General features: G+C 44.1%; 1 protein-coding gene across 1 annotated transcript in view; it reads right to left on the bottom strand.

Moving 5' to 3' along the window:
* Window positions 1–18,226: 18,226 nt before the first annotated feature.
* Window positions 18,227–24,240, bottom strand: part of LOC143961116 (low-density lipoprotein receptor 1-like) — a 30,731-nt gene continuing 24,717 nt past the window's right edge. The window contains exon 18 of the mRNA XM_077470285.1: window positions 18,227–22,943. Coding sequence (XP_077326411.1) covers window positions 22,908–22,943 — 36 coding nt within the window. The 3' untranslated portion in view covers window positions 18,227–22,907. The remainder of the gene's footprint in view (window positions 22,944–24,240) is intronic.

The raw sequence follows: 24,240 nt of genomic DNA, 5'->3' as shown, positions 1-24,240 counted from the left end.
TATATACACCGATAATGATCATACCACACCGTATAATGATATTGAGTATTTATGGTCAAAGCTCAACCAAAACAGGTATGGAACCACATAAAGATGCCACAAGACTTACAACTCAACATAGACTGGAGGTGTGCCCTAGTCAGCTGGTAGGTAGGCCAAGAAAGGGGGCATACCCAAGATAACTAATGGATAATTGTAGAAGAGGAATGTGCAAGGAGGTGCCCTGAAAAAGGGGAATAGGTGGGAGGATATCGTTCACGGGAACTGACAAGGGATACAGGTGAGTGTGCTGCCTAAATACCTCCCCAGACTCCTCCCATAAATTCAGGCCACCATTCTTATTTATGGTCGAAGTCCTTCAACCGAGACAGATATGGAACCACATAAAAACACCACAAGACTTACAACACATCATAGGCCTGAGGTGTGTCCTGGTCGGTATGCCAAGAAAGGGGGCAAAATTACTAGGATATTGATGTAATTCTTTATTAGTCCGGCGACATTTATTGAGCAAGCTTGGTGAAGGCTTGCGACATTTCTACCTGAAGGTTTGGGATGTACCGGGCAAGGCCAGAGGATTTCCCCCTGCCCGACTTCAGGATGCAGTGGTCTGGCAGCCCGTGCTGAGATGCGGCTGAAGCCGCTCCAATCCAAAAGGAGTGTCCGGAATAATGGCCGGGGTCGAGATCTAGGTTAACCAAAAGTGTTGGCAGGGAAAGTTAACAATGGGCTGGAGTCAGACTGGCTGGGTAGATGTGTCAATAACCAGTCAAAGGCCGCTACTGGGCACCAGACATTATAGGTCTGAAAGAGCTTGACATCGACCCCAGGGCCAGACTGTTGGCTTTGGACACTGCCAGGTGTAGGACGAGGTGGTCTTGAAAGTGAGCCAGGTGGCGTTTGCGTAGGACCTGGCAACCAGGGCCACTATAGGTGAACTCGTTGGGGCGTAGAAAACCATGGAAGGCTAGGTAGATAACTGCTTGGATAACCAGGCTGGGTAGCAACCCGAATGTGCAACGTGAAAGGATAGCTGACATGTGCCTGAACGTGACACTTGAAATGGGCAAGCGCTTGCTATTGGGTACTGGCTAATGCTTATGGATGCCACATAGGATGGCTATGACTGCATGTGCTGTGAACAAGGAAGGCTTTCCGGGGTCCTGCAACGACAGAAAATGATGGATGCCGGCCAAGTACAGCCTGATGGTGTTGTGGTACAAAGCCATATGTGTGTGACAAAACGACACGAGGGCTAGGACGTGCTTGATGTCTCATGTCGCGGACCTGGGGTACGAGGCTAGAAACCTGCAGTATGCGTTCCAGGCGGGTTTATAGGCCGTCAGTGTGTTGCGTGATAACGACTGGTTAATGAGATGGGTTGCATTGTGAAGGTGTTCATTTAGCCCATCGTCAGCTGCGAGCAAAGTGGGATAGGAGAAGTGGTCCGGTCGGCTCCGAGTTTCTGCAGTGGTCCGTCTACTATGACATTCCGAGATGTAGGTACAGTGCACATTGATATGCTGAAGGGAAAACTGCACCAGCCTGAGCAGGAAGGATAAGATGGCTAGAGACTTGGAACTGCCTTTGTTGACAGTTTCAGCCGTGACTAGGTTGTCTGTGGCAAAGACCACCGTCTGTCCTGGCTAGGTGTGGCCCCAGACCCGAGCTGCTGCCACGATGGGATAGGGTTAGGGGAGGACGACTGGCTAAACCCAGGGATCAGAAGGATCTCTTGTGGCCACAGCCCCATGAACCAATGAGAGCCAAAAATTGCAGCAAAGCCTGTGGTAGCTGTGGCGTCCGTGACTACATGAGGTGACGAAGCTGGTGCTTAATGGAATAAACATGGATATGCCTTCCAGTTTGCCTGGCACTAGTCCCACATTGCCAGATCAGCTATTGCTGTTTGGTCCAGCCTAGAGGGACAATGCTCATGGCAAAATTGAGCATCCCTAACAGGGACTGTAGCTGTGTCTGGGTACATCACAAAAGGGTGAAAGTGTGAATGACCGGCCTAATCCGGGCCAACTTGTTGGGCGGTAGGCTAGCCTGCCTGGAGCGAGTGTCAAGAGTGATGCCTAGGAAGGTGATGGACTTCAAAAGTCAGTTTTTGGTGAAATCAGATGAGCCTTTCCATTTGAAGTAATGCCACTGCCAGAGAGACGGCTCAATGGGTAGCAGTTTGAATGCTTGAGAACTTGCCCTTTGCAGATCTGCGCGCCCCCCCCCCCCCCCCCCCCCCCGTGACAGGACAGGCTTTCCCAACTTGTCCACCTGGGTTGACCGTGTGGGGGCCGGCATGCCCTGGACAGCACTAGAGGTGGAGGGGAGGGCCAGGTAATGTCTGGAATCTGCGTTGGAACATCAGTTCGCTGGCACCCAACTGACCTGAGAGAGGAAGACAGACATGCCAATGAGTGGCCGTGAATGTGTACCACTTGGTAGATGATGAGTGGCCGTGAATGTGTGCCCCTGGAAGACGAGTTGCAATAGCGCGATTGCAAAAAAGGAACTTCATGTGGGAGGCAGAAAACAAGAAAGCAGAGAAATCACACTCTGCGTGGGGAGGAACCATAGACATTATTGTTGCGATCGTACGTTTCTAAGATGAAAATGGAAAGTGCCGACTTGTGTCGGAACTGTGAACCAAAGCATTGTATGCGTTGCGAGTGAGCGAGAATGTACAAATGAGATGGTATGAGTAGCAACTAAGTGCTTTGGGAGGGGGGGGGGGGGGGGCGAACTGCAGAAGCTTGTGATGTGTGTGTAAGACAGGATGTGTTGTATCGTGTCAAGGATTCAAATCGGATCAGATATGACCAGGATTCAAATCAAGCCATGGTGGGTGAGCTGCCGATTGTGGCAAGGCCTTCTATGCAATAGTTCTGTGGCAAGTTTGGGGATGGCCCATCCCCTCAGGGTGTAAGTGCAGCCGTGCTCTGAACCTGTGGAGGGTGACAGAGGGGCGGAAGTATGTGTTTGAAGAGATTTGTCAAGATAGGAACGGAAGCAAAGAAGAGTTGCAAAACACAAAAAACAAGTAAGAAAGGAATGCGAAAGACAGAACAAGGAATGACAGGGGCAGTGAATAAGCCAATTTGCGCTGCGAATCGTTGAATGCTGTTGGTTGGAAATTTAGAAAACTCAAAAGAGTGCGTGGCAACCAAGGTGAGCCAGGAGGTGACTGGCCAGGTCACCGATAGCTCGGGTACTCGTCTGTGCTGAGCACAAATCTGTGGACCAGAGCCCCAGGGGAGAAGCTGAAGTCTGGTACGGCCTAAGTAGGAATGTTGTGTTGTGTAGTTCATGACGTGTGCTCGGCCTACTAACGCTTGCACTGCCAGCAAGCTCAACGTTTAGCGACCTTGTCTGCGTAGATTAAGGGTCGCCCTTTGAACAGAATGTAATGCAAAGAAACATGTAACAGTAACTAACGCCCAATGAGCATCCCAAATCGTGTATGTGAAGTGAACATAGTGAAAGGGTGCTGTAGGATGATGTGAGGGTGGAACCGTGTACTACACATTGGACTCAACGCCCTAGTTGCGAAGTCCTGGTTAAAGCCGAGAAACTTAGTCAACCGAGAACCTGTAGAAAAGGTGACATAAAAGTCAAGGTTTTAACCTGACATGGAATGAATCCTGACCCACCCCCTAACATGTGACTGACCCCCCTGGGTGATGATGCAGACCCTAATCTTGTTGTGTGTTTTTTTTTAATTAAAGTTTTTTGTTATTCTTTCTCTACCTGAGAAAATGACATCCAACCTGGTGCAGGATAGGATGCTTGTAGCAGGTGCCTCACGAGAGAGGCCGAGCTGCAGAAAGCTTGTGGTGTGTGTGATAGATGGAATTGACTTGTATTGTGCCAAGAATTTGAATCGTATTACCAGAGTGACCCGAATTTGAGTCGGCCTTTATGGTGTATGAATGGACCCGATTCTAATTGTTGTGCCGCCGAAGCGATTAGACCCGAATCAGGCTGTAGAGTGTATGAATGGACCGATTCCGATCATTGTGCCGCCAACGCGACTAGATTCAAATCGGGCTGTAGTGTATCAATGGACCCGATTCGAATTGTTATAACGATAGACCCCATAAAATCCTACAACCGGCAAAGCCTGTGCCGACTGATGTCGCACAACGGAGGCTTGCATCTACGAACAAATTGTATGTTTGTAAAAGGGATGACAAACACCTACTATGTACTATCTTCTATGCCTGTGCCGAATAATGTCGGGAAACAACCAACAACAACTCAGAGGCAGCTAACTACAAAAGGGATGCAGGATAGGAAACATAACAAATTACAGCATTGCGTATGATACGAAAGGTTTGAATCCTCCCTCCAACAGCGAGCAAGAACAGCCAATGAAGACCATGAACGGAGAAGCCGCAACACACTGAATTCGAATGCACAGACTCACAAAACACGAAGTGAACTGGGAAGAGGCAGCCTGGTGACGTGATGTATCGTGCACCAGAACCGACAAGGAATACAGGTGAATACCCGCCCCCGACTCCTCCCATAAATTCAGGCCATACTGGCCCACGTATATATACACCGATAATGATCACACTGCACTGTATAATGATACCGAGTATATACATTATCTCACAAAAGTGAGTACACCCCTCACATTTTTGTAAATATTTTATTATATCTTTTCATGTGACAACACTGAAGAAATTACACTTTGCTACAATGTAAAGTAGGGAGTGTACAGCTTGTATAACAGTGTAAATTTGCTGTCCCCTCAAAATATCTCAACACACAGCCATTAATGTCTAAATCACTGGCAACAAAATTAAGTACACACCTAAGTGAAAATGTCCAAATTGGGCCCAATTAGCCATTTTCCCTCCCGGTGTCAAGTAACCCATTAGTGTTACAAGGTCTCAGGTGTGAATGGGGAGCAGGTGTATTAAATTTGGTGTGATCGCTCTCACTCTCTCATACTGGCCATTGGAAGTTCAACATGGCACCTCATGGCAAAGAACTCTCTGAGGATCTGAAAAAAAGATTTGTTGCTATACATAAAGATGACTTAGGTTATAGAAAGATTGCCAAGACTCTGAAACTGAGCTTCAGCACGTTGGCCAAAACCATACAGCGGTTTAACAAGACAGGTTCCACTCAGAACAGGCCTCGCCATGGTCGACCAAAGAAGTTGAGTGCACATGCTCAGTGTCATATGCAGAGGTTGTTTGGGAAATAGATGTATGAGTGCTGCCAGCATTGCTGCAGAGGTTGAAGGGGTTGGGGTGTCAGCCTGTCAGTGCTCAGACCATACACCGCATACTGCATCAAATTGGTCTGCATGGCTGTCGTCCCAGAAGGAAGCCTCTTATAAAAATGATGCACAAGAAAGCTTGCAAATAGTCTTCTGAAGACAAGCAGATTAAAGACATGGATTACTGGAACCATGTCCTGTGGTGTGACAAGACCAAGATAAATAAATGTATTTGGTTCAGATGCTGTCAAGCGTGTGTGACGGAAAATAGGTGAGGAGGACAAAGACAAGTGTGTCTCGCCTACAGTCAAGCATGGTGGTGGGAGTGTCATGGTCTGGGGCTGCATGAATGCTGCCAGCACTGGGGAGCTACAGTTCATTGAGGGAACCATGAATGCCAACATGTACTGTGACATACTGAAGCAGAGCAGGATCCCCTCCCTTTGAAGACAGGGACACCGGGGCAGTATTCCAACATGATAATGACCCCAAACACACCTCCAAGATGACCACTACCTTGCTAAAGAAGCTGAGGGTAAAGGTGATGGACTGGCCAAGCATGTCTCCAGACCTAAACCCTATTGAACATTTTTTGCGGCATCCTCAAACAAAAAGTGGAGGAGCGCAAGGTCTCTAACATCCACCAGCTCAGTGATGTCATCATGGAGGAGTGGAAGAGGACTCCAGTAGCAACCTGCAAAGCTCTGGTGAACTACATGCACAAGAGGGTTGAGGCAGTGCTGAAAAATAATGGTGACCACACAAAATATTGACACTTTGGACCCAATTTGGACATTTTCACTTAGGGGTGTACTCACTTTTATTGCTAGTGGTTTAGACATTAATGGCTGTGTGTTGAGTTATTTTGAGGGGCAGAAAATTTACACTGTTATACAAGCTGTACACTCACTACTTTACATTATAGCAAAGTGTAATTTCTTCAGTGTTGTCACATGAAAAGATATAATAAAATACTTACAAAAAATGTGAGGGGTGTACTCACTTTTGCAAGATACTGTATACACCAATAATGATCACACTGCACTGTATAATTATACTGAGTATATATATATATATATATATATATATATATACACTGATAATGATCACAACGCACCGTATAATGATAAATGTGGAGTGTATAGTCAAATGCAAACTCTGTGGGGGTCATCTACAATTTCCAGAGAAAAATAAATCTGGAGCAAATGTGAATCATCAGCTTATGGCTCCCACTTATGTTTAAACTCATATTGATTGCTTGAGGCCATCTCTGTACTGTCTCAAGTGTGTGTGATTGGTATTGCATTCCTATGGTGGCTGAGCCGTGTGTAAAGTCATGATGCCCTGTGGCTGGCACACCTCTGCCAGGTAACATACACATGGGTGTCTATGGTGTGGTGTCTCCTCCTCTCCTTAGTGGTGTGATATGGAGCCCTCCTTCTGGCCTGTACCTCTCCCAGGTGACTCCCAGGATGGGGCAGGTGTGGATGTTGTGAGTCGTTGCCAGCTGGCACCGGTGTATAGTAGAACACAACCTGCGTGTACAGTATCACAGCGACCAAGACTAAACTAGTTATACTCTGCATAGGGGAGAGCCAGCTAAAGAGCAAGTACACACACCTTGTCTAACCTGATCCCATAATGAGCACTGCAGCCAGGAACAACACTAGAATTATACAGAGTTCAGTAATAATACACACAATAATATTCATCAGAGATTTGTAGACGGGTAACCGAAAACCCTTCATCATTGTAGTAAAGAGTCAGTCCACCCAGGACGTCATATTTTAATTAGAGGTGGACTGAGCCAACTCCTTGCTTATGACAAATCCTTCTCAATAGGTACTGACTCTTAGACCCCGTTCACTCTGAGGTAGTATTTAGGTGTTTTAGCGCTAAAAATAGCACCTAAAAACTGCCTCCCATTCATCGCAATTGGTGCTTTCACACCCGGGCGGTGTGCTTGCTGGATGTTAGAAAAATTCCTGAAAGCAGCATCTTTGCGGCGATTGGGGGCGCTGTATACATCACTCCCAAAACTCTCCTGCTCATTGCGCTGCAACATAGGAGTTTTTAACCCCTTTTTTGGGGTTAAAAGTGCCCCGCCAGCGGCCCAAAAAGCAGTGCAAAACTGCCAAAGGAAAAAGAAATGGCAAAACCACAAAAGTGTTAGTTCACCTTTACTAAAAAGCTGCCTATGCAGGTAAGGGGCACCTGTAGGTGAAAACAAACTGTGCAGCTTTGACTAAAATTGGAGGATGCCTTTGCTATAGATGTAGGCCATTTAACCGCTTAAGGACCGCCTCCTGCACATATATGTCAGCAGAATGGCACGGCTGGGCACAATCACGTACCTGTACGTGGCTCTTTAAGTGCCCAGCCGTGGGTCGTGGACCCGATCGCCGCTGGTGACCCGCGATCGGGTCACAGAGCTGAAGAACGAGGAGAAGTCTGTGTAAACAAACCTCTCCCCGTGCTTCCTACTGTGGCTGTCACCGATCGTCTGTCCCCTGTTATAGGGAAAGACGATCAGTGATGTCACATGCCAGGCCACACCCCCCTACAATAAAAAAAACCCCACATAGCGTCACACATAATCCCTCCCTGCCCCCTAGCGGTTAACTCCTTTACTGCCAGTGTCATTTACACAGGAAACAGTGCATTTAAATAGCACTGATTGCTGTATAAATGACAATGGCCCCAAAAATGTGTCAAAAATGTCCGATGTGTCCGCCATACTATCCCCTATTTTGTAAATGCTATAACTTTTGCGAAAAACAATCAATAATCGCTAGTTGTGATTTTTTTTTACCAAAAATATGTAGAAGAATACGTATCAGCCTAAACTGAGGAAAAACATTTTTTATATATATTTTTTGGGGATATTTATTATAGCAAAAAGCTCTATTTTTGTTTATAGCACACAAAAAAAACGCAGAGGTGATCAAATACCACCAAAAGATAGCTCTATTTATGGGGAAAAAAAAGGACGCCAATTTTGTTTGGGAGCCACGTCGCATGGCCGCGCAATTGTCAGTTAATGCGACATAGTGCCAAATCGCAAAAAGGGGCCTGCAAATTGGTCCGGGGCTTAAGTGGTTAAGTCATGAATCCTGGGCAAAACACTTCCAGAGATGACAACATCTTGTCCTGCAAGTATGTTGATAAGACACTCCCTGCTGTTACTCCTCACCCTCACCATCACAGGAGTTCTCAATCCCCACCACTATCTTCAGCATTGCTGAGCTCAGAGCTGCTGAAACAAGGGAGTATAACACGTGGAAAGGGGTTGGGAATAGTTGGGGGTGTCTTAGCAATGTCCTAGCAACAAGGCAGGGTGGGATAATGCCATCTTTGGGAGTTTTCTGGCCAGGCTTCGGGAGGTACATAAATGACCTGCACCTATAGATGGGGCATTATTTAAAGTGGAACTAAACTGCTGTTTTTTTTTAAACCTGGCAATGTCATAATGTGCTAGAATGCATTTCATATGAGATTGTGGGACCCACCTCTCCCCAAACCTACCTATACTACCGTAATTAAAATAAGACCACGAGACCATTTTTTTAAATTTTGGCAAAACTTGACCGCGGCACCTTTATTGGTTTTCAACAGTGTATTTATCATCACCATTTATTAAATCACATAGCCATAAATTCAACCAAACAGAACTCTATCTGCTCAGTTTTTAGAACTCGAGCAGTAGCACAATTTTAAATATAAATAACAGTCCCCCCCAGAATCCGGGGTGACCCTACCACATATAGGTGCTTGCGACAGGGGCGGGAGGGAGGGAGCTCCAATCTTCTTGGTGGTCCACAGGCAAAGAGGAATACCCCTTCACCTGTTAACCTTATATAACCTCAGGAAATCTTCCAGCAAATTCCCTTAAACCTGATTGGCCCTTCCCTAATCCCTTGCTTTCACCTTCTTAAAGGGTAACCTAATCTTTGCTGCCCTGCTAGCTGCACTAATCTATAATAGCTGACGGGGGGGATTTTGGAGAGTCCACAATCTCAAGAAAGTGGACCCATAATGTGTCCCCTTTTTTCATTACCACATTATGTGAAACTTACTGGAAAACAAAGCTTTCCAGCAGCACGTTTTCACCGCTGAAGGCGCTCCAATCTTAACCCAGTCTTCTGTCAGGGTTACAGTCTCCGGCTTTGTAAATGGCTAAAGGCACGATGATGTCATTTCCGCGCATGCAGGCAGGAGTCGCAATTTACGGCACAGGACTCTGAAGGAACTCCCTGGTTGACCGTTCCTTCAGAGCGTATGCGCTGTTGATGTGACTGGCTGCATGTATAGTAAATATCTTCTAAATGGTGCATGTTTAGGAGATATTTTCAGTACCAACAGGTAAGCTTTATTATAGGCTTACCTATAGAAAAAACTCATGCATGGGAGTTAACTTTCACACTGGGGCGGTGCGGGCGTCGGCGGTAAAGCAGCGCTATTTTTAGCGCTACTTTACCGTCATTTTAGCGCCGGTATTCAGCTGCTAGCGGGGTGGTTTTAACCCCCGCTAGCGGCCGAAAAAGGGTTAAACCTTTTGCTGCAGCGGCTCTTTGGTGGCAGTATAGTTGCGCTGCCCCATTGATTTCAATGGGTAGGAGCGGTTTAGGAGCGGTGAACACACCGCTCCTTCACCGCTCCAAAGATGCTGCTAGCAGGACTTTTTTTTACCGTCCTGCAGCTTTTTTCAGGCGCTATTTTTAGCGCTGTAGCGCCTGAAAAACGCCTCAGTGTGAAAGGGGCCTAAGCTTGGTCAAATATGCATTTTTTTTTTTTATTTTTTTTTTTTATTAGCTACAGATACCCCTTATCTGCAGATGCAACACTAGCAGCTATATGCTGTAAAAAGACTCCCTCTTTTTATCAATGTCACATTTTTTTGTTTGCATACTTTACATGGTCTACCTCTTAATTATTGTCTAATGTTGGCAAATATATACATACGCACAATGATATGATGAGGCCAATAGCAGCCAGTCATATGTTAACTTTCAGCAATTTAGTGAAGTTAAAATGATGAAAGCTGATTTTTTATTGGTTACTGCTGAAGATGAGGCCCCGCAGCTGTGACAAACAAGAAAAAAAGAAACAGAAGGTGGTTTATGAACTACATATCAGAATCGTCATGGTCCTCCTGTTATGTATTCTGGTCACTGGGGAGATATGTGAATGTTGATTTGTACCTTGGTGCTCAATGACATTGCAGATCTTATGTAATTGAGTAACCAGTAACCTGGTGTTCTTCTTGCAATAACACTGGTTGACTGTTTCATCGCTGGTTATTGACAAAGGCTGCATGAAGCCAGTTTAAGGTGGGCTAGCTTTAAAAATGTATATATATAATATAAGCAGATTTTTATTTTTTCAAAAATAAATGTGTACTTACTGGTGTATTTATCATATAGCTACAACACAATAGCTCAGTTCCAGATAGTTGCGCAGAGTCCATTGCTTATGTTTCCTAATGGCTGGTTCTCTTTACCTGCAATCTCCCTAGGGCTCCTCTTGTGCAGGAATCTGGCTGCTGCACTCAGAAATTCTGGATCCCTAACCTGTTCTAAGCTTGAGGGTTTGAGGCATCACAAATGGGTCTCTGTCTGATATACTCAGGCAGGGGTGGCCTGACAACACTCAGCGTCCCCGGACCAAATAAAGCAAGGGCCCCCTGTCAGTCCCCACCCCTTGCCCAACCCTTATATTTTGCACAAATAAATGAAAGCAAATACAATACAGTTTTATAATAGAATATATATATATATATATATATATATATATATATATATATATAGCTCTGGGCTCCTGAAGAGCACGCGCTATGTTTGTTTTTCAAAGTTAAAGCTTTACCCAAACTACAGTTTGGTTTGAGTCTATTTTGTCTAAATTTGACTTCTGTGTCAGTCTGACTGGACCATGAGATGTTCAGCCTGGCAACAGGGGGCACTGTCTCTGGTGGCAGGTGTGGAACGATGGTCTGGTCAGGCACTTAAGTTACGCTTTCTCTGAGTCAGGTCAGTGGGAGTGGTCCTCTCGCTGTGCCCTCTGGGAGAGGGTATTTAAGATACGGACGTCATGTGGTTCGGGGGTTCCGGTCCAGTATGAGGTGCTGATTACTTGGTCCTGGTCCTCCTGACCAGCCCCCAGGAAGGCTATGGCCTGGGGTGCGGTTCCACCTGACTTTGATGCCTCGGGCTGGCTAGCCCAAGCCATGGAAACTAGAGGAGGATTCTGAGGTGGATGGGTGCCGTCTCCGGTCCGGGAGAGACCCATTGATCTTCGAGAATTCCAGGGGAGGACTCTTTAGAAGAACACCACGTGTGAGTTTGGTTTTCTTAACAAGAGCCTGGAAGGGCTGAAGTAACTGAGAGAATCCGGTCTTGTAGATATCGCCAAGTGGGCCGAAAGATCCAGGTATCCTACAAGTGTTCTACAGCTTAGTTTCCTACGTGTTCTGCAACAATGTCAGTGACAAAAACTTTGTTCCTGAGTAAGCACCTTGTTGGCTGCTCGGCCTTGTGAGAGAGGGCTGTCCAACCTGAGTGTTCATCCAGTTGCAAATGGCTATTCTCTGGATGCATCCAAAGTAAGCAAGTTCCTTAATGTTTATAGACTTTGACATTGAGAGTACCTGAATTCCTTCCCAACCCTCTGATCCCAAGTTAAAAGACTGTTCAATGGTTGAAGTTTGCAAATAAAATCCATTCAATTGGATCTATTGTCAGTCTCAAGTTACTGGGTCACCTACCATGGGACATCCCCTAGACGTGCAACAAGGAGAAGCAGAAGGTAATGGTAAGCTCAAAAATAACCAGCAGCTCCTTCGGGGGTTAGTGCTACATTATATATATATATATATATATATATATATATATATATATATATATATATATATATATATATATATAGACACCTGGTACAGATCACAAAACCAGTGCATTTTGCATGCAAGTTGAATTTTACAGGAATCCACAGCACATTTCTTCGCAATTCAGATGCAGCCATGGTGTGAAGCGCTCCCTTAGACATATTACTTCTCATTAAAAGTTTAGAATTTTTTTTTTGACCACTTCAGCCCCGGAGGATTTTACCCCCTTCCTTACCAGAGCACTTTTTGCGATTCGGCACTGCGTCGCTTTAACTGACAATTGCGCGGTCGTGCGACGTTGCACCCAAACAAAATTGATGTCCTTTTTTTTCCCACAAATAGAGCTTTCTTTTGGTGGTATTTCATCACCTCTGCGGTTTTTATTTTTTGCGATATAAACAAAAAAAAAGCGACAATTTTGAAATAAAAACAATATTTTTTACTTTTTGCTATAATAAATATCCCATAAAAAAAACTACTTTTTTTCTCAGTTTAGGCCGATACGTATTCTTCTACATATTTTTGGTAAAAAAAATCGCAATAAGCGATTATTGATTGGTTTGGCCAAAAGTTATAGCATCTACAAAAAATTTTTTTTTCATGACTGCGACAATATGGCGGACACATCGGACACTTTTGGCACATTTTTGTGACCATTCACACTTACACAGCGATCGGTGCTATAAAATTACACTGATTACTGTGTAAAGGTGAATGGTAGGGAAGGGGTTAACACCAGGGGGCGCGGCAGGGGTTAATATGTTCCCTATGGGAGTGATTCTAACTGTGGGGGGAGGGGACTCACAAGGGGAGGAGACTGATCGGTGTTCCTCTGTACTGGGAACACACCATCGATCGCCTCTCCTCTGACAGGATGTGGATCTGTGTGTTTACATACACAGATCCACGGTCCTGCTGTGTTCCTGGGCAATCGCGGCCACCGGGTCCCGAGTGATGCCGCGGATGCGCACACTCGCCACCGGCGGCGCTCGTGCGCCCCCTAGACAGCCAGGAATCAGAGGACGTCATATAATGCCCACCCAGGATGGGAGATCCCATCTGTGGGCGTCATATGTCTATAGGCCGGGGCTAAAGTGGTTAAAATGGGCTTAGTTGACATGGCATCTTCTTCTTTTTCATGTAGAACTGTTTGACTGTGACAAATTGGACAGTGCAGTTATAAACGCAGCACAGTATCATCTGCATCCTACACACAGTCATCTTAGACTAACCACACCTAATAATTAAGCGTAATTTAAACCATGTCCATTTTCCAGCTCCGCGTAGCGCATATTTTTAAATTAGCCACGCCCACAATTTAGCCTTTATGTATACCCTAGCTTCTCTGTATAAGGGCGGGGCCAGGGGGTGGGGCTGAAGGGGGCCCCGTCAGGTAGGCTGAAGGGGCCCCATGATTTCTATCAGCGGCCCTGGATGTTCCGACCGGCCACGGATGCTTGTAAAGGAGAGGCAACACCTCTCTCTAGGTCCAGTCTCTTCCCCTGCCTCATGGTGACTGAAATTTATTCAGATAAAAAGATGGAGGAATTGGTTCTCTGTTTTCTGGAACAGTCTGGCTCTTGTAGTTCCTGCCTCCATACAAGGCTATGGGACCGTCTGGTATAGGCACTACATGTCCCAGAATCCCTTGCAGCCATTCTTCTCACTATTCATTGGCTCTTCCATTTGGCCCCTCTCATTGGTTCCCTCTCCCTGCCAATAGGAAAACAGGAGAGGGAGAGCAGAGAAGGAGGCCGTTGCTATGTGAGCACCACTCGCATTAACATACAGTCAATGGAGAGAAAAGGGAAGGGGGAATATCCCCCACAGAAGCTGACATGTGCACTCTCCCTTAGTGGGGAGCCTGTGTACTTGTGGCGACCAGCTTGGCAAGGCCATGGGAATTGCAGGGCACCCACTACACTTGCCTTTATCTGGCCCTTGGGGCTTTATTCCTCCCAATGACATTAACAATGGGGCACGATTCCTCCCACTGACACCAATGATGGGGCACTATTCCTCCAACTGACAACTATGATGGGACACAATATCTCCCACTGACTCCAACAATGGATCACTATTCTATCCACTGACACCAACAATAAGACACTATTCCTCCCACTGACACCAACAGTGGCACACTATTCTACACACTGACACCAACGATAGGGCACTATCATTATCAATCTGTCAAACACTTTGAGAACCCCAGATTGGTTAGCTTTTAGGAGCGGAGGATCCGTCATTTCCGGGTCCATATTTGATAACCCACACCAGGCTTTGCACCTTCAGAGTGAGACGTGGAACGCACGCTAGCCCCAGGGATCAGCTAACTCACACACGCTGTTTACACCTAGTGCCAGGCCAGGCACTATCACATGTGAGTGTAACTGCTATCATTGCTGCTGTTTTTACTTTATTAAAAATTACTACACAATGAGATTTTCATCCATGTCTCCTCTGAAATAATTTTTTACATTCTAGCTCCTTCCTGAGCTGCCATGGGAGTGGATTCATGCCATTAGTTGAACCAATCTGGAGTTCCCAAATTGTTTCATGACCATCTTGTAAAAAGGGGTCAAACAGCTCTGGTGAATGGTCATCTTCATCTTGTGGTGGAAGATCTAGAAGTTTTATCTCAGAGTATTCCATTTTGGTGTTGGGATTTATTCACTTATGGACTTTATGCTTGCTTTTTTTTCTCATTAATGTGCACGTTTGAGTTTAATGCAGTGTTTTTCTTTGTGACAGTTTTTTTTTATATAAACATGTATAGCGCCTTATTCTTTATTTTAAAATTTCGCATAGTTCCAGTTATTCATTCACTTTAAAAGGGGGCAGCTGTTTGTTTATATGTTCTCATCCCTACAAGGCGCCATTTTTTTGGTACACATTTTTTGCAGCCTAAATATTTACTGCTGCTCAGGGGCTTCAGCAAAATGGCAGCCTGCACCAAGAAGAAACAGGAGCAATACTGGAGGCAATTTACAGCACTTACTAATTTTGGTAGAATAACCATAACCCTGGGAGGCAGAAACAGGTCCCCTGGACACACATCCTCTTCAGACACAGACTGAGAGGTAGGAACCCTTCTAGAAGGGCTTTCCATATATTTGGAGTAACAACTGGAGAGAGGAGAGTACTTCTCCAGAAGGAACAGAGCTGGTACTAATTCAGGTTGTATATCTTTATTAGTTGCAAAGTTGTGCCTACTAAGTATGTGCCCTTAGCCTATGCTAAGTGAAATGAGACTATCTACGTAAACTTCCCAATTTCTGTTATAGACATTCAGGCTTAGGGGTGGCTGCACAGGGTTTGAACTGACTAAACTACCCAGTTGCAGCGCCCCATGGTCGCTACCTTTTTCTCCTTGTCCCCATAGGAGACTTTGCTACAGAGAAACTTTGGTTATGGGACTGGGCACTCCGAGTTTCCCAATGGATGTGCAGGGTGGGGGGTGTGGGGGTTGGGGGTTAGATATAGTTATTGTTTTTGTGTCGTGTTCTGTTTTTTACAGTGGTCTTCTCTGGTGGTCTAACCCGCTTCTGGCTCAGTCCAGAAAGTGGACTAATAATAACTCTGTAACAGGAGTATACCTGATATCTGTATCGTGCCTCCCTCTATAATCTATTGCAGATGTGCTCCCCTGGCATTCATATCTTGTGGCTCTTCCTATGGCCCATGTAAAACTGTTCCCTTGGAACGTCTGGGGACTCAGTGACAAGGTAAAATGCTCGTTAGTCCATATATGCATTACAAAATACTCCCCACACATTTGCATATTACAAGAGACCCACATAAAGTACTTGGTCTAAAGAAACCATGGGTGGGACACTACTACCATACAACACACTCCAGCTATGCCAGGGGTGTGAGTATTTTAATACATAAATCTCTTACATATGAGCTGCTGGAGGTTAAGGTGGACCCGGAGGGTAGGTACATGTTATTACATGTGGTTATTGATACTATTGAAATAGTTATTCTGGGAATATATATACCGCCACCGGCTACTGTTGCTCTTCTGAAGTGCTAGACTCCTCTCCTCTCTGCCTATCCCACCGATAATCTTATCTGTGGTGACTTCAACATGGCTCAGAATCCATCTCAAGATAGAATGTCCCAGGAGACCGTTGTGGACTCTGCCTTGTCTCAATGGGCATCCCTGTATGGCCTGACGGACGTCTGGCGGTGGAGGCACCCTGTGGATAGGGTCTACACCTGCCACTCCACATCTTACCATGCCATGTCGCGCATAGACCTGATCTATGTTAGTGGGGGCCTGCTCTTCTGGGTGCATGAGGTCGATGTGCTCCCTAGAGGCATATCGGATCATGCCCCTGTATTGTGCAGTTTTCAGACCCAAACACCCCCTTCTGAGAGACTGTGGCGACTTTCATGCTACTGGATCTCTGATCCCACAATTGAAGTAGAAATTCCTAAGAACACGACCGAATTTTGGTCAACTAACGGTGGAACTGCCTCTATAAGTAACACTTGGGAAGCTTTTAAGGCCTACATCAGGGGTTGCTACCAGTCCTCTATTTCACGAGATAGGAAAAACGCAGCTATCACCATAGCAGAAGCTGAGGCTAAAGCACATCCTCTCTCGCAATCTGATCACATACCTATACATGAAATCTGCATATCGGGAAGTGATGCTTCTCAGGGTGACAAAAGCGAAAAAACAACTACTGGCACAAACACAGCGGGATTGCATTGCAGGATCCTGGTGCAGTATACTTACCTTGTCCACAGGATCCTGCGATGTCCCCCCGCTATGTCCATGGGCTCTGTCCTCCACCGATGCCTCTGTGCCGGACTCCTATCCCTCCGAGCGTCGCGATGCACGGGGGCAGAGCCTGGTGGCAATTTCAAAAAATTAAAAAATCATTATACATACAGTACACTGTAATCTTACAGATTACATTACGGTATGAAATAATTTCACATCCCTTTTGTCCCCAGTGCTTTGTCCAATGCCCAGCATGCAGTTTTATATGATATATATACTGTTCTTTCTGCCTGGAAACTGGAGATTGTCCATAACAACCAAAAAGTGTCCCCTTCAAAAGTGGTTTTAGACCAGCTAGAAAACAGCGATAGTAAATTAGAACACTTGCAGAATTGAGCAATTGTGAATCGTAGGGAAATTAATTTTATTATTTTTATATTATTATTTTTTATAATTATTTAGATTTATTTATTATATTATAATTAATGATTTTGTGTTTCTGACTTCATTATACCCGGGATATCTACTAGACTCTTGTTTGGACAGATTTAAGTGTGTTATTGCTAAGAATTACAGGCCTACGATATAAAACGCCAAATTTCTATGCAAAATAATTGTACCGCTTTGAGACGCAAAAATCTGACATAATCATACCGCCAGGGAGGAGGATGACACCCCAAACAGATCACAAATGCAGTGTGTTTGCCTGCATCGGATCACATGGTACAGAAGCACCATGCAATCTGGTTGCAGTGCATTTTCAAAAGTAGCGCATGTGCTACTTTTGGTGCGGTGCAATTTGAGCTCAATTCATACTGCACTGAACTGCATGAGAATTCCTAATGTGAACCAGCCCTTATTCCTAAGGCCCCATTCACACTTGGTGATTTGGGATTTAAGGGCAGAGTAAGTGTGATTCTGCCCGTGATTCCAAAGTGCATGACGCACGTTTGGGTGCCATTCATTTCAAATGGCACCCTAAATGAGGTACGATTTTGCCACGCTTGTCGCGTGGCAATCAGCAGAACACGCCTTTTGTGAAACTTGTCACCCAAAAAAGGAGCAGGAGCTACTTTTGGGCAACAAACGTGCATAGGGCAACCCATTGAACTGAATCACCCTCCTTTATGTGCGACATGAAGATTTACGTGAAAATCATGAAGTTACATGAATGGGGCCTTACGTTCCTTTGGAGATACAAAGGGCAGTCAACACACCAACTTCTACTCTTACCGGAAATTACGTTTTTTTCTTTTCTTAGAAGGGATCCTTTAACAAGTCCACCTCCATGTTTTTGACTTAGTAATCTACTTTCTTAGTGATCTGATATTTACCGGAATATTATTTCAAGCTATAAAAAAAAATCACATTCAGGTTTGGATATGAATATATTGATATATTTATATAGCGTTTTTTGTAGTGATAACATTTTTGTGGTTCAAAAAATATTCTAGAGGACGAATAAAATATTGAAAATATACAGCGTGCTTAGGTAATAGACGCAACACTCAAAATGTGATGGGGTAACTAATACAGTAGCTCACTGACTGATTTCGGTAATACAATTTAAGTTTACATTCACAAAAAGTTCACAAAATACATTCAAAGCTGAACTCCAGTGGGGTATTAAAAAACCCAACTTAAAATAGTTATCTATTGATTCAAAATGTATTATATCTGTGACTAGGGCAGGCAGTCAAACTCAGCCTTGTGGAAAAGAGAGAGTGGAAGCACAAGGTGCTGCGCTCAGTTCTGTTGCAGAGCACACACATAGCTCCCAACTGTCCCTGATTTTGAGTGACTGTTCCTGATTTCGAGGGACTGTCCCTGATTTGGAGCAATGTCCCTCTGTCCCTCATTCCTCCTCATTTTGATCTGATCTATATAGTTGTATACAAAATGCACTTTTTATCTATCAAAAAGTGTTTCCCAGTGCTATAAACCTTTCATCCAATTTCTAAATTGCTGCATTTGTAAATAGAATATGTCTAGGAATAGTAGTGGAAAAAAAAGCACTTGTGTGTTTAACCAATCTTGTTTTTTTGTACAATTCTCCTTTAAGGGGGCGTAGCAAGGGGGTGTGTCCTATGCCTGCCTACTTTTGCTGATAGGTGTCCCTCATTCCCATTGCAAAAGGTTGGGAGGTATGCACACATGTGCTGACAGTAGAGAGCAGATTGAGGCACATTGATGACCTCATCAATGTGCTTCTTCTTCTCCATTGTCCAGTCAACCAGCTGGGGGCGTAGTTGGGACTAAGCTGTACTGCTATTGCAGTGGTAGTTGAGGACTTGGCGGTGCTGCCTCCAACTGACGCCTGGATCACAAGGCTGATACCACAGAATTATTGATAATCTGGGTATTTAATGGGTATTCTTGGCTTGCCTGAAGTTCAGCTTTAAACTGATTGTCATATAGATGTGGAGACATTTTGCAGTTCATGTTGATGATTCACATACAATATTACCACCAATTGCCAACTACAAACATTCGTTAGCTTAATTTTTTTTTATAAAGTTTAATACTATTAGCATAACAAAAATGTATAATTGTTAGATAACTTATATTCTATGCAAGTGTGGACCCATGGTGGCCTCCAGATATATATAGTTCATCCATTAATGCGGACCCTCACTCTCCCAATCAACATTTATTCTTTTCAATCCTCATTCTGCGAGATTTAGTAAATAGATAGGAAGGTATTTTATATTTACTTGTTTAAATTTTTTTATTTTTTTTATTTCTTCAGTTACTTCCTGCTTTCTTGGCTAGGCAAATTATATCATACATCCCAGCGGTCTTCAGGAGGAGAGAAGAGGTTTTCTCTCTCTAAGCACACTCTCCCTGCATGCATTCTTGAGCTAAGGGCAGATGGATTCCAGGAAGTAAATGCTAAATGAATCATTTGCCCTTACTCAAGATGGCTACAGCCAGAAATGCTAGGAAGGTGTTTTTCAAAGCAATTTCTCAACAAAATAAAGTGGGGCTGAAACAATTAATCGACAACTAATCGATTATGAAATGAATCGATTACTATTTTCATAATCAATTAATTGGTCCAATAATCGATTGTGAAAAAAATCGTTAGTTGCAGCCCTACAATAAAGCATGGAGACATGGATGTTTGCTTTGGATATTAAAAATGAATTAAATAGTGCTTATGGTTTGTGGTGCTCAGATGCAGTGAAGATCCACTTTTAAGCCCCATACACGCTATTAAATTTTCTGCATATTTTTCTTCAGAAAATCTAATAGTGTGTATGTGGCTCAAGTTGACCATACACTGAAATGAACTTTCTTCCATTCACGCTATACAGCTGGTTGGACAAATATCCTGCTGCAACCCCGCTGACAGTCAAAATACCTCAACAGTGACTGCATCTGATTGGAGACAGACGCAATTTGGCTGAAAAATTTACAGCAGGCTCTTTTGAAAAAATTTTGAACAATTGACTTTAGTCGAACAAAAGAAGGCCTGCAGACTGAGGTTCCTCTGGAACTAGCCAAAGTATACACAAAGTATCACCAGCTTTGGCCCTCATTCAAATAAGTGCCAAGGCCCATACATAGTGAATTGGCTGTTTGTTTATGTAGCTGGAGCCAGCAGGTGCCCACATAAAGACTCCTTTTACACTGAAGGTGTTTTTTGCTTCGAAAGCTGTATTTTTCGTCCAATTTTCCAATTGTATGTACGGGTCATTACATGGGCTGCCTGCGCATAGCACCTAGCAGCTCCAGCTGCAGAAACTTAAAGCTCCATTCACACTTGTAGGACTCCTAAGTCATGAAACTTTGAAGTGCAACTTTGGATGTGACCAATAATAATGGACAACAGTTGCACAAATGCCACATGTATATCATTCAGTTGCGACTTTCATGTGACTTTTGAGGGTTTACATTGCAGTCTGTGGCACTCAAGTCACATGAAAGTTGGACCAAAGAAGTGCAGGAACCTTTTTAGCCTGGGTTCACACATATGTATAGGCCTCAGCACCCTCTGCATATACTTAGCGGACACAGATGTATCATTTATCCACTCTGCTCCAATCAGCACTGTGAGTGGATCTCCTGATCAGGATGGAGTCTACCCCGTTTGAAAGGGGCCTAAGGCCCGGTTTACACTGATGCAGTGCAGGAACCGCAGCAATTCCTGTTCTGTTCCCACAACGCATCAGAATTGCAGGCAGTTCACACTGTGCTCTGCAAATCGCTGCGGGTGTCAATATAAAGTTAATGACACCCCAAATCTGTGCAAACTGCGTAATCGGATGGAATCGGATCACCCATGCGGTCCGATTCCAGTGCAAACCAAAAAAAAAAAAAAGGATCCTGTGCGTTTTTTTGGTGCCGATCCAGTGCAAATTGAGCCATACATAATGTAAGGCTCAATTCGCACCACACTGAATTTGCATGTCCTTTGTATAGGAATCCAGTGCAGTTCCTGTACAAATGACATGCGATGCAGCAGACCACGTCACGGCACATGATTTGTCCTCCAAGCTCAAATAGGTGTGATGGTTGTGGGTCCACAAACTTTTGACCACATAGTATATTTGCTCTTTGTTGCATATCAACGCTTCCAAGCCTATCCATAAAATAAAAACACAAGACTCAAAGCATTTGAACAAATAAATAAATTATATATTAAACTTCTTCTTTTTCCCAGTTGTGACATAATCAATACAGATATATACAGTACATCAAAACTGAAAACAATATGTACATAAATTAATATTTACACCCTTCACAAAAAGAAAAAAAAAATCTCTTTACAGGTTCAGGCAGATAGTTTTGATTTCAATACTGTAATAAAAGATTGGCTAATTTCTACAGACAGAGAGATAGAGAGAGGTAAGAGAATATAAGATAAGGCCTTGGTGTGGTGGCAATATCGCGTGCAGCCATGAAAGTGATTTCAAGTATAGAAGAAAAACATTTTTTGTGCCACTTGCAAATTAAGGCAGATTGGTCGCCAAGGAGCAGGCTGAACGTCTTGTTTCACAGTTCTCTTGTAGGTAGCACCACTTTCAGCAGTTCCTGTTTTCATGTAACCGGTACAAAAAATGATTATTAAAGCTTAAGAAACAGCCAAACTTTTCCAGGCTCCATACTACAAAACTTTTTCGTTTTCTTCGTCTGCCGTCATACCCTGTTGGATACAGGCAGTTTGCCAAGCGTGACGTTGTACAATATAAAGCTGTGCAAATAAAAGCTACAATATAAAATAAAAATGCTTCAAAATATTATACAGAACACTTGAGACGAAGAACAAAGAAAGTGCAAGCGGAGGTACGTGGACTTTTTTTTTTTTTTTTTTTAGAGAGAGAAACGGGATCAGAAGCAAAGAGTGGTGGTAGACGAGGCACTTTTGGGTGATTGGCGGCCTGATGCGGTTTGCTACATTGTAGCGGGAATGCTGAACCCGGATCAAAATGGCTTTACTCCGACCCCCAGAGTTAAACCTCAAGGCAGTAAACACGTCGACGCCCTGAGGAGATCTCCATAGACACTTTTCTCTACAAAGCTTTGTGCATTATTCCTCCTTTTCCCTCCAGTTTGAATTTTTTTTTTTTCCACGTTTTAGTGTTTTTTTTTTAAGAACGGTTTTGTGCTTTTAAAACAAAACAAACAAAAGTAAACCCCAGCAGGTAGGTCACATTCAGTCCTTCATAGTCCCCCAGTGCTTTTATTATTATTTTTTTAATGTAACTTCCAGTCTCTTCCCGTCCCTTCAGACACCTCGTCAAGTTTTCTCCTGCCTGGCTCGAAGAACTCTTCACATCGTAGAAAGAGGCACCAGGGTGGGACATAGTTGGCACGACTTGATAAATAACCCAAAAATATGTAACTAAAAAGTTTATGTACATAGTGGACCGTTTTGTTCATTAAAAAAAAATTTAATAAAAAAAAAATAATAATAATTCTGGAAAATCTCTGGGCTGTGCCAGCTGGCGCAGTGGTTTGGACGGGTATCTTTTGGTTGCTTAGCAGTCATTGCCCCTGATACATATTTGAGCAGCAAAGTTTTGGTGTTAGGCACAGTGGTTAAGGGTTGTTCAAGCAGCGTCATCTTCCAAACTCACCATCTGTTTCTAAAAAGGTAATGGGAATCACAGAATTAGCAGTTGGCAAAATACTCAGCATAGAATAAGTAACACATTATAGGAAAAAAAACTATTGATACTTTTCTTAGGGAGCTGAGCTCAAGAAACCTCAATGGGCATAAACAGTGGCCCTAGAAGTGGACTTGTCAGTTGTGAAAAACAAAAAAATTCTACAAAGAAAGGGGTAGGAAAGCTAAGCCAGTGGCCTTTTTTCAGTGATAAAGGTTTTAGTATGTTTTGGAAGGGTGAACAAACTTCCCATATTTTTTAGGGCAGGACATAGATTATGTGATTTTCTTTCCAGCAACCACAGTCAGGATGGGTTCACATTATTGCGAATCGGACGCGGGTTCTCTCTATGGAGCTGGTTCACATCCAGTGCAAATTTGGACAAGAGCCCTGTGCGTCTTTTGGTCCGTTTCAGATCCAAACTCAGCCCAAAAATTTGAATTGAATTCGGAACTGAAACGCTGAACGAGGACGCACCGGACCCCTGCTGTGAGCCGCATGCGAAGATAGTGTTAACCCAGACTGAGTGTTGATGGGCTATTGTGTTCTCCTGGCATGGGGGGGGGATGCTGCGAGGAGCCATCCCTGCCAAGAGAACAGAGTGATTATTGCTTGCAGCTATAGCCCCTGGCAATAATCGCATGCAAAAATCCGGCATGCTGATTGTCCCCGAGACGATCAATGGGTACAATCAGCCTGCCCATAGATGGTTCTAATCTCATCCGGTCCCTGTTGAACCAGCCGAGTCTCGAATCATCTATTGTCGGATTAACACCTGTCTGTCGTGCCATGTTATTCCACCCAGTTGTATATGGATGTCTATAGCTCTAGCATAGCTTTTATCAACGTTTTTACCCTGGAGAAACCCCTGCTAAAATTCTCATGGAACCCCAGCTAAAGTGAATTTGTCATTCAGGGGGAAGAATAACCCCTCTATAGTGGTGGTTATAATGCTAAAACAGATAAAAAAATATTTGATGTCATGCTGCTGGCCCTACCAAATGGCATAGGAGCCAGGTTTATGCAGGCACCATCAGATGGGAGGACAATCAGCCACAGGTGAGGAAACCCCTATTGACCTTTGGAGGAAGCCTAGTTAAGAATGGATTCTCTAGGACAGATATGCCCACCAGGGTTCCTCCAGAGGTTTCTAGGGGCTCCTTGAGCTGTGGCTGGCTGAATGACCTTCTATTCGATGATGCTTACATTTTTCTGGGACCAAGACCACTTGGCAAAGCAAGCAGCAGGACACTAATGTTTTTTTTTAGGTGTCTGT

Source organism: Lithobates pipiens, unplaced genomic scaffold (assembly GCF_037356315.1).
Source record: "Lithobates pipiens isolate NorthernLeopardFrog02 unplaced genomic scaffold, aLitPip1_a1.2 Scaffold_8, whole genome shotgun sequence".
Lineage (NCBI taxonomy): Eukaryota > Metazoa > Chordata > Amphibia > Anura > Ranidae > Lithobates > Lithobates pipiens.
This window is presented reverse-complemented; position numbering and strand designations above follow the sequence as displayed.